Source organism: Tachyglossus aculeatus, chromosome Y3, assembly GCF_015852505.1.
Source record: "Tachyglossus aculeatus isolate mTacAcu1 chromosome Y3, mTacAcu1.pri, whole genome shotgun sequence".
In the NCBI taxonomy this organism is placed as follows: Eukaryota; Metazoa; Chordata; class Mammalia; order Monotremata; family Tachyglossidae; genus Tachyglossus; species Tachyglossus aculeatus.
Window position 1 is genome coordinate 2670106 of NC_052095.1, and position 11803 is coordinate 2681908.

At 45.0% G+C, this 11803-nt stretch overlaps 1 protein-coding gene across 1 annotated transcript in view; it reads left to right on the plus strand.

Moving 5' to 3' along the window:
• LOC119946732 (elongation factor 2-like) overlaps positions 1-7006 on the plus strand; it is a 34348-nt gene extending 27342 nt beyond the window's left edge. The window contains exons 12-15 of the mRNA XM_038768151.1: positions 4405-4758; positions 5299-5481; positions 5559-5691; positions 6385-7006. Coding sequence (XP_038624079.1) covers positions 4405-4758; positions 5299-5481; positions 5559-5691; positions 6385-6578 — 864 coding nt within the window. The 3' untranslated portion in view covers positions 6579-7006. The remainder of the gene's footprint in view (positions 1-4404; positions 4759-5298; positions 5482-5558; positions 5692-6384) is intronic.
• Positions 7007-11803: the final 4797 nt, after the last annotated feature.

Consider the following 11803-nt stretch of genomic DNA (forward strand, 5'->3'; position numbering starts at 1 on the left):
CCAGAAGGATGACGTGGGCTGGGGGTCGCGGGTGGACAGGTGAGAGCGAGGTACAGTGAGGAGATTAGCGGCAGAGGAGCGGAGGGTAGGGCTGGGCTGTAGAAGGAGAGAAGGGAGGTGAGGGAGGAGGGGGGTGAGGTGATGGAGAGCCTTGAAGCTGAGGGTGAGGAGTTTCTGCCTGATGTGTAGGTTGATTGGTAGCCACTGGAGATTTTTGAAGAGGGGAGTAACATGCCCAAAGAGTTTCTTCACAAAGATGGTCCGGGCAGCGGCGTGAAGTATGGATTGAAGTGGGGAGAGACAGGAGGATGGGAGATTGGAGAGGAGGCTGATGCAGTATTCCAGTAGGGATAGGATGAGAGATTGAACGAACAGGGTAGCGGTTTGGATGGAGAGGAAAGGGCGGATCTTGGCGATGTTGCAGAGGTGAGACTGGCAGGTTTTGGTGATGGATTGGGTATGAGGGATGAAAGAAAGACCAGAGTCGAGGATGACAATGAGGTTGCGGGCTTATAAAACGGGAAGGATGGTAGTGCCGTCGACAGTGATGGGAAAGTCAGGGCGAGGGCAGGGTTTGGGAGGAAAGATAAGTTGTTCAGTCTTGGACATGTTGAGTTTTAGATGGCATGCACACATCCAGATGGAGATGTCGTGAAGGCAGGAGGAGATGCGAGCCTGGAGGGAGGGAGAGAAAGCAGGGGCAGTGATGTAGATTCGGGTGTCATCGGCTTAGAGATGATAGTTGAATACATGGGAGCAAATGAGTTCACCAAGGGAGTGAGTGTAGATAGAGAACAGAAGGGGACCAAGAACTGACACTTGAGCAACCCCTACAGTAAGGGGATAGGAGGGGGAGGAGGAGCCTGCAAAAGACACTGAAAATGAACGGCCGGAGAGATAAGAGGAGAACCAGGAGAGGACGGAATTTGTGAAGCCAAGGTCGGATAGCGTGTTGAGGAGAAGGGGGAGGTCCACAGTGTCGAAGGCAGCTGAGAGGTCCAGGAGAATTAGGATAGAGTATGACCCGTTGGATTTGGCAAGCAGGAGGTCATTGGTGACCTTTGAGAGGACAGTTTCCATGGAATGTAGGGGACGGAAGCCAGACTGGAGGGGGTCGAAGAGAGAGTTGGCGTTGGAATTCGAGGCAGCGCGTGTAGACGACTTGTTCAAGTAGTTTGGAAAGGAATGGTAGGAGGGATATAGGGCGATAACCAGAAGGTGAGATGGGGTGAAGAGAGGGTTTTTTTAGCATGGGAGAGATGTGGGCATGTTTGAAGACGGAGGGGAAAGAACCAGTGGAGAGTGAGCGGTTGAAGATGGAAGTTAAGGAGGGGAGAAAGGACGGAGCTAGAGATTTCATAAGGTGAGAGGGAATGGGGTTAGAAGCACAGAGTAGCACTTGAGAGGCCAGAGTAGCACTTGAGAGGAGGGAGGAGATCTCCTCTGAGGATACTGCAGGGAAGGATGGGAGAGTAGCGGAGAGCGTTGAGAGCCGGGGGGTTGGAGGAGGGGAAGTGACTTCGGGGAGTTCAGACCTGATGGGTTTAATTTTATTAATGAAGTAGGAGGCCAGATCATTGTGGGTGAGGGAAGGAAGAGCAGGAGGAACCAGGGGACTGAGAAGGGAGTTAAATGCACGGAAGAGCTGACGGAAATGATGGGCATGGGTGTCAATAAGGGAGGAGAAATAGTTTTGTCTGGCAGAGGAGAGGGCAGGGTTAAGGCAGGAAAGGATAAACTTGAAGTGAACGAGGTTGGCATGGTGTTTAGACTTTCGCCAGCACCGTTCAGCAGCTCGAGCATAAGAGCAAAGGAGGCGGACAGTGGCAGTGATCCAGGGCTGTGGGTTAGTGGTACGAGAGCGGCGAAGGGAAAGGGGAGCGAATGAGTCGAGCTGAGTAGAGAGGGTAGAGTTGAGAGCAGTAATCTGATCATCAAGATGGGGTAGAGAGGAAAGGGAGGCGAGATGGGGTGTGAGGCGCTCAGAAAGATGGATGGGGTCAAATAGTGGAGGTCTCTGTGAGGAAGTAATATAGATTTACAGGGGAAAGGAGTGTGAATGAGGCAGGTGAGAAGGCTATGGTCAAAGAGGGATTTCAGAGGTGGTGAGGGTGGAGACAGTGGAGTGGTAGGAGATGATGAGGTCGAGGGTGTGACCAAGTTGGTGAGTGGGCAAGGTGGTCTTATTTGAAGATTCAGCTAGGATATCCATCTCACACAGTACTCCATCTTCTAGCTCAGTTTGTTGGTTTGGAAGGGGGTGGACTTTTGCTCTGGCTGCAAGATGTCTTTCCCCTGGAAAAACTTCAGATCCAGGTACCCATGGCTGGTTTTGGTAAGATTTCCACATCTAGTTTGTGGGCAGACTTTAAAGAAGTGTCTTAAAAAGTGCTTTATCAGCCAACTGCAGATTAACTTGGGTGATAGCTTAGGGTGCTGAATGAGGATGTCACATCAGCCTCCCTGTTACAATTTTATGTGTGACTGGGGAGCCCAATCTTTCGGGTGGCTATAGACATAGACGTAAGGGCCAAGTGCAGGGCATCTGGCCACTGAAGTTAGTTTCTTTGTAAATTTTTGCAGTTCTGAGTTTCCACTGCCCTGCTTGACTGGGGTGGTAGAAGCAGGGAAATTTTTGTTTCCCAAGAAATGATACGTAAAGCAGCAAATTTCTTTGCATGACCTTCCCAGTGAAATGAGTTCCTTCGTCATTATCTAGGATGAGGAATGCCAAAATGTATTAATTCTGAGTAATATCTTGGCAACTGTAGTTGTCGGCTTGTTTGCAAGGATAGGCTTCTACCCATTCTGAGAACATTTGACCACTAACACAAACTCATAGTTAGAACATTTTGGCATAAAGACAATTTGGAGGAGGATGGTTGGCCCAAGGTTCAGGTGCAGCCTCTGTACGTATTTTCTCCTGTCCTAAATTTTGCGGTAAGCAGATGGTGTTAAGAGTTGCAGTACTGATGGGACATTGACACAAAATTGGGCGAACGAATCATTTTGTACTACAGCAGTAATCCCCCTTTCTAACTCTGGCTAGTCAGGCCAAAGGTGAGAACCCAAATGGATCCAAAGCACTTTTGCTATCTGGTGCCAAATCCTGCACAGCTGCCAAATGAGGCAAGTAGGGCAGGATCTGGAGTGGGGCGGAAAGGCGAAGGAAGGCTGTAGGAGCCTGAGATCCAGAAAGGGCTGCTTGTCTGCCTGTGGTATCTGCTGGGGAATTTCCTTTGAAAGGTAAGACTGACACTCAACAATAGTGAGGGCATAGGGGAGAAGAAAAGCATCTCATAAGGTGGAAACAAAGCTACCATTTTTAATAGGAGTGCATGCACCACCAAAGTCTGTAGATGGTGGCAGACTAACCAACTCTCATGGCTTCAATTACCATCCCTAGCAGATGATTCCCAAATTTCTTTGTTTTATCTCGTTTCCTTTTGCAGTCTTGTAGTGGGCAAGCTTACAATTCTCTGCGTATAGTAATTGCTAAAAAAAATAGCATTGATTGTTTGAGTCAGGGTAGCTAAAATCTCGTACCCAGTCTTTTCCATTCTACATTTATCCAGGTATTTATATCAAGCCATTACTAGTGCATCAGCATCCTCGCTAACCTTTCTGCCTTCTTTGCCTACTTAAATCCTTTCCAGTGTCCTTATCCTTTCATGTGTGACTATCAATCACTTCCAGTACTTTGAGTCTTACTAAAATGGCATCTCTTTCCAAAGGCCTTGCTTCACTCATTTCCCTGTCATTCATTCATTCATTCACTCAAACTTGTTTATGGAGTGCTTACTGTGTGCAAAGCTTGCAAAGTACAGTTTGGCAACAGAGACAATCCCTACCCAACAGTGGGCTCATAGTCCTTATTTCTGTCAGCTATTCCCTTATATTTGTACCCTTTTAAGTATGTGGTATTCACCTCTTCCCTCAGACCTACAGCACTTGTGCACACATTTGTGAACTCCTTGAGGGACAGGCATGGTATCCAACCTGATTATCTGTATTTACCACGGCCCTTAGCTATTATCCAAAAATCATTGAAAGTTTCTGTAAGCAGGGAACTTATGTGCCAAATCACTTTTGGTGTTTTCCTGGTGTTCTCCTAAGTCCTTAGTACAGTGTTCTGCACACAGAACATTGTCTGTCGACTGATTTGAAAGGGCAATACTGGTAGGCTAGCTAGTAGACCTAGCTAGTTTTATTTGTAAGGTATGCCTTTCTGAGTGGTATTATTTAAATTCAAAAGTCCTTTCATAAAAATGGACACCATGTTGTTTTGGGGATATATTCAGCCATTAAGAAAATTATAAATTTAGACTATTATCAATTCTGTATTTACTTCTGTTCAGGATTTCTTGGACTGCCTAACCCTTACTTGCATTCACTTTCTTTCAGAAATCAGATCCTGTGGTATCATATCGAGAGACAGTCAGTGAAGAATCAAATGTGCTTTGTCTTTCCAAGTCACCCAATAAGCACAATCGACTGTATATGAAAGCTCAACCCTTCCCAGATGGTTTGGCTGAAGATATTGATAAAGGCGAAGTGTCAGCTCGCCAGGAGCTCAAGACCCGGGCTCGTTACTTGGCTGAGAAGTATGAGTGGGATGTGACAGAGGCCCGTAAAATCTGGTGTTTTGGGCCTGATGGCAGTGGACCTAATGTTCTAACAGACATCACCAAAGGAGTGCAGTACCTAAATGAAATCAAGGACAGTGTGGTGGCTGGATTCCAGTGGGCCACTAAAGAGGTATGTTGGTATTCCTCCATGTAGGTTGACCAATCTCTTGGTCAGTATGTTTTGTAGATAAGTGACCCTAATTGTCAAAGGCATTACCAGTTCTTAATGCCCTTTAACATTTGTACATCATTAATCCGCCCCTTCCTTTCCATCCAAACTACTGTTATTCAAAGCAGAGATCTTATTTTGCCTTGGTTACTCTAGCAGCCTCCTTGCTAACCTCCCTCACTCCAGTCCATACTCTACTCTGCTGCCTAGATCATTTTCCTTCAAAACCATTCAGACCATTTCCCCGCTTCTCAAGAAACACCAGTGGATGGCCATCCACCTCCGCATCAGACAAAAATTCCTCACCATTGACTTTAAAGTACTAAATCACCTGGCTCCCTCCTACCCCACCTCGCTAAAGAAATTGAAGAGTCAGACAGAACAACTTTTTAACTTATAAGGTTGTGTGAAGAGATATAAAGGTCAATTTAGTCATAGCCATAAGTGTAGCAGAGCTCTCAGGGAAGATGTTTTACATATGTTTTGCATATGTTATGACAGGGAGCATTATGTGAAGAGAATATGCGTGCTGTTCGTTTTGATGTGCATGATGTAACCCTGCATGCTGATGCCATTCATCGTGGTGGTGGCCAGATCATTCCCACTGCAAGACGCTGCCTATATGCCTGTGTATTGACTGCACAACCCAGACTCATGGAGCCCATCTACCTTGTGGAGATTCAGGTAAAATATTTTGGATTTCAGGATCACTACTTTTTAATTTTGTAACCCATCCCTGCTATTAAAGATTACATTTTCAGTGTCCAGAACAAGTGGTTGGTGGCATCTATGGCGTCCTGAACAGGAAACGAGGGCATGTTTTTGAGGAATCACAGGTTGCTGGCACTCCTATGTTTGTTGTGAAAGCTTATCTGCCAGTCAACGAATCTTTTGGTGAGTCCTAGCTCCATTCAAATTTCCTTGCTGTTACTACTTTACATAAAATGCCAAGTATTCCAGTCAGATTTTAGCAACAGATCTGAATAGATCTAACAGTGAAGCAGCATGGCTTAATGGAAAGAACACGGGCTTTGGAGTTGGAGGTCATGGGTTTAAATCCTGGCTCTCCCAATTGTCAATTGTGTGACTTTGGGCAAGTCACTTAACTTCTCTGGGCCTCAGCTACCTCATCTGTAAAATGGGGATTAAGACTGTGAGCCCCCCATGGGACAACCTGATCACCTTGAATTTCCCCAGTGCTTAGAACAATGCTTTGCACATAGTAAGTGCTAAATAAGTGCCATCATTATTATTATTATTAATACTGTTTATTTTTAAGAATACTTTTAAAGCGCTTAGTAATGTATAAAGCGGTAGATTCACTTTGGACATTCTTTGTCTCAGAGGTTAAATGGGAGGATGAGCAGGTATTTTTCAGATGAGGAGATTGAATGACTTGCCCAGGGTCACATGATAGGCAATTTACAGAATCCAGGGTCTCCCAGGCCCTTGTTCTTTGCACTAAGCCACAGTACCTCTTTATTTAAAAATAGTGTGCTTTATTCACACATTTCTTGGTAAAAATTAAGGGGAAAGCAGGAGACACTTAGGGAATTTGGGTTTTAAAGCTAAGATTTTTCGCCTTAGGTTTTACAGCTGACTTGAGGTCCAACACAGGCGGCCAAGCCTTTCCCCAGTGTGTATTTGACCACTGGCAAATTCTTCCTGGAGATCCTTTTGACAACACTAGCCGCCCGTGTCAAGTTGTAGCCGAAACTCGAAAACGCAAAGGACTGAAAGAAGGAATCCCAGCATTGGACAACTTTTTGGATAAATTGTAAAGTTTCTTTCAACACTAGATTAATTTTTGTTGAATTCCAACATGGAGGAGGAAGCAAATCACTAAACTGGAGTGACATTTCTTTGGTACTTGTTATAAATTTTAGAGCTAGTTGGGGAATTCAGAAATTGTTTATTTTCAGCCTTTTAAGTTTCTAGATTCTGCATGGTATTTGGAACACTCTTAATACACAACATTTCCATTAAATATATACTAAATTCCATTTTATAAATTCAAAATTTTGGAGAGGTTGATATAATTTAGGATGTATTTTAGAAGTTTAACTGTAGTGAGAACTTTCTATTTAGTGAAATTAGAAGGCATTAAAATGCTGGGTTGTCAGCACAGAATTTCTGTAGTTGTATATCAGATTGGAGTAATGAATATCAAATGCTAATTAACATAAATAAACTTGTCATACATTCACAATTTGAGTTATTTTCTTGAAATACATTTTAGAAAACTTGATCCTTCCCCTTTGTCAAAAATGATTATTTATTTTGCCATTATATATGTACTTAAAGCACTTCTAATTCTTCAGAAGTAATCCACCATTAGCATACAAGGAAACCCCGGAATTTCAACATATGGTGAAAATAAACTATGGTTGGTGAAAGCGTCTGCCAAATCTTTATCAAAAAATCTTAAGGATCGAGGGCCTGCTGAGAAATTCATTGTAATGCAACTGGTTTATGCAGTTTCTGAGAGGAAAGGGTGGATTTTAGTGATGTGAAGGTGGGACCCACAGGATTTAGTAATGGATTGACTACATGAGTTGGATGAGCGGAGTCAAGGATAACCCCAAGGTTACACAGTTGTGAAAGGAAGGATAGTAGTGCCATTTACTGTGATGGGAAAGTTGGGGTGATCAGGGTTTGGGTGGGAAGCAGAGTAATGAATGATTACATACTAGTAACAGAAATAGCAGCAGCAGCAGTAGCACACTATGAGTACGAATATGACTACAACTACAACTTATTCATTCAATCGTACTACTTCCACTACAGCTACTACTAGTGATGACTGCAGAGTGGAGAGAGGGCTGTAAGGGGCACTAATGATGTGCCAGAGGTCTGAGAGGTGCAACTCTTTCCCCCAGATTTTCTTCTCACCCCCAGCCTTTGGGGATGTTCTAGGACCACCCTAAAAGGAATGTAAGATGAACCCTCTGGCACCTCCGGAGAACAGACACCTCTGAAAGAAAGGCAGCCCAGGGGCCAAAAAATGGAGACAAGGGGAGGCTCTCCTCCCCTATATCCACCATGAGGCACTTGGGATCACTGCAAGAGAAGGCACACCTCTAGCCATTTCATCTCACACCGGAGACATGGGATCACTCTGGAGGGAAAGGTTGCCCTGTGTATATGGGTGTTCGAGGACTGAGCCAAAATGGAGGGTCTGCTCAGAGGGAAGAGACCCTGGACCCCACCCCAATGTACAGGGGCCTAGGACTTCCCTGCAGAGGGGACATGGGCACCCTCATTCATTCTCCCACAATCCGTGTACTAGGGATTGGGAGTGCAGGAAGAGGAATTGCTATTCCCCCTAATAAAAGTAATGGCATTTGTTAAGTGCTTACTATATGTGATGTGTTCTAAGCACCGGGGGGGATACAAGGTGATCAGGTTATCACGTGGGGCGCACAGATTTTACAGATAATAATGATGGCGTTTATTAAGCGCTTACCGTGTGCAAAGCACTGTTCTAAGCACTGGGGAAATTACAAGGTGATCAGGTTGTCCCACGGGGGGCTCAAATCCCCATTTGACAGATGAGGGAACTGAGGCACAGAGAAGTTAAGTCACTTGCCCAAAGTCACAGCTCACAATTGGCAGAGCCAGGATTTGAACCCATGACCTCTGACTCCAAAGCCCATGCTCTTTCCACTGAGCCATGCTGCTTCTCTAAGGAAACCCCTCCACATTTCAGTCTTTAAATGCAAGTTTATTTGTTAGGTACCTGAGTATAGGCAAGGTCACCAAAGAGTTTGGATGTCTCAAAATTTACATCAAATTAAATTAGTCACAGAATGGGCTGAAAAGGTTTCATCCTCTCAGGGCACATCTTTTTGTTGCTCTGCTGAGCTGCTACAATGAAAGAATACACTATCTGTAGGGGTCCAGTGTTTTAGGGCCAGTTGCTCCATGAACTCTAAGCTAGTGATATACAGAGTGGATTCTTTATAAATAAAACACATGGAGGTTGGGAATGCTAATACTTGATCTAGGGTGGGAATTGCAAAACTGGGTTCATAATTTCACAAACACAATCATCCAAGAAGGAATGCAATAGAGCAGGTAGCTGCCCAAGTCCAAATTATTGGCCAGTGGCACCCACAAGTGCCAGCAGTGTAAGACATGGCTGACTCACTTCTGGGAGACAAATTCACTTTCCCTACTACTGTGCCGTAACTCAGGGAAGAGTTTACTTTAATGGGAATACATGCATGATCCTCTTCAAGATCCTTTATGCAGATTTCCAGGTGCAACTCTCCAGCACCGGCAATAATATGTTCTCCAGACTCTTCAATGATACAGATGAGGTAACAGGCACAGAGAAGTTAAGTGACTTGCCCCAAGTCACACAGCTGACAAGTGGCAGAGCTGGGATTAGAACCCATGACCTGACTCCCAAGCCCACCGAGACACACTGTTGCTCCCTACTGCCTCCACCCTCTGCACACTGCAATCCAGACGCCTCCCAAAAGAAGCAGGACAGTAATTTACAGAGGAGATAACAGTGCCATCAACCGTCGATTTGGGCATTCACTCTGGACACCTGCTGTAACAACCTGCTACTTAGCAGCCTTATGGATTTTCCCACCCTAGCTGGGAGCTGCTGATTTGCCCCCTGCTAGAGGACCTGCTTTGACCACTGCGGACTTCCTTTCCTTTCCAGACTTTCTTTCTGTATTTTTTACATAATCATATTTGTTCATCTCCTATTCAATCTCTGGTTCAATCTGGTTCAAATCTGGTTCAATCTTTCATCCTATCCCGACTGGTTTACTGCATCAGCTTCCTCTCTGATCTCCCATCCTCCTGTCTCACCCCACTTCAGTCTATACTTCACGCTGCTGTCAGGATCATCTTTGTGCAGAAACGCTCTAGGCATGTTACTCCCCTCCTCAAAAATCTCCAGTGGCTACCAGTCAACCTAGGCATCAGGCGAAAACTCCTCACTCTCAGCTTCAAGGCTCTCCATCACCTCGCCCCCTCCTACCTCACCTCCCTTCTTTCCTTCTACAGCCCAGCTCGCACCCTCCGCTCCTCTGCCGCTAACCTCATTGTGCCTCATTCTCTCCTGTCCCGCCATCGACCCACGGCCCATGTCCTCCCCCTGGCCTGGAATGCCCTCCCTCCGCACATCTGCCAAGCTAGCTAGCTTCCTTCAAAGCCCTACTGACAGCTCACCTCCTCCAGGAGGCCTTCCCAGACTGAGCCCCCTCCTTCCTTTCCCCCTCCCCATCCCTCCTGCCCTACCTCCTTCCCCTCCCCACAGCAATTGTATATTTGTACAGATTTATTACTCTATATTTATTTTACTTGTACATATTTACTATTCTATTTATTTTATTTGGTTAATATGTTTTGTTGTGTGTCTCCCCTTTCTAGACTGTGAGCCCATTGTTGGGTAGAGACCGTCTCTGTATGTTGCCAACTTGTACTTCCCAAGCGCTTAGTACAGTGCTCTGCACACAGTAAGCGCTCAATAAATATGATTGAATGAAAGAATGAATGAAAAGCACCTACTCAGTGCCAGGTGGAGTACATACAAGCTAATCAGGTTGACACAGTATAATTAATACTGGCTTGGGCTTATTCATTCATTTATTCATTCATTCATTCAATTGTATTTATTGAGTGCTTACTGTATGCAAAGCACCATACTAAGTGCTTGGGATAGTACAATATAACAACAGATACATTCCCCCACCCAAAACAAACTCAGTCTATAGGGAAAGACAGGCATTAATGTAAATAACAGATACATACAAATATATGCATATGTGCCGTGGGAATGGGAGGGAGGATGAATGAAGAGAGCAAGTCAGGGTGACACAGAAGGGAGTGGGATAAAAGGAGAAGAGCACTTAGAGAAGGCTTCTTAGAGATGTGCTTAAAGTAAGGCTCTAAAATGAAGGAGAGCCATTATCTGTCTGGTACGAAGGAGGGCATTCCAGTACAGTTAGTGAGAGGTCATTCCAGGACAAGTTTCCCTAAGGGATGCAAGGTCCCTCATGCTGAAAGACTTATTACCTAGATGGCAGTGTTGAAGAAGAGGCAGTTTGGAGAATGGAGGGGACCGCGAGATTATTATAGTGTCATTTCCAGTAAGGTAGGTGGCCTGGTCATTTGGGGCAACGGATGGGGAGGCAGGGAGACAATGGGTTTGAGGAGAGAGTTAACAATCTGTAGCAACTGGTGAGGGCAATCAATAAGGATGGAGAAATAATTTTGCCAGGCAAAGGAAAGGGCGGAGTTAAAAGCTCGCTAGGATAAACCTGTAGTGGACAATATTGCCTGATATCTAGATTTCCACTAGCAGTGCTCTGTGGTTTGTGCACAGGAGTGAAGGAGTTGGACTGTGGAGGTGGTCCAAGGCTGTGGGTTAGTGATGGGAGATTGACAGAGATAGGGGAACCAGTGAGTTGAGTTCAGTAGGGAGGATGGTGTTGAGAGCATCAATTTGGTCATCAAGGGAAGGTAGTTTGGGTATGGAGGCTAAATGGGGCGTGATGAGTTGAGAAATTTGGATAGGGTCAAAAAATTGAAGATCTCTGTGGGGAACAGGACAGATTTGCAGCAAGAGGTGTGTGGGAGAGAGGCAGGTGAGGAGGTTGTGTTCAGAAAGGGACTTCAGAGTTCATTCATTCATTCAATCGTATTTAGTAAGTGCTTACTGTGTGCACAGCACTGTATGATATGCTTGGGAAACTATGATACAGCAATAAACAGTGACAATCCCTGCCCACAATGAGCTCACAGTCTAGGGGGTGGAGACAGACATTGACACAAATAAACAGACATCGATATACATAAATAAAATTACAGATACACACACATATATATATATATATACACACACACACACACACACACACACACACACACATACATACATATATAGCACAGTGCTCCCAGCCCCTCAGCACTTATGAATACATATATATATGCTGTGTGGCTGGGAGGCGGGTGGGAAGAACAAAGGGATCAAGTCAGGATG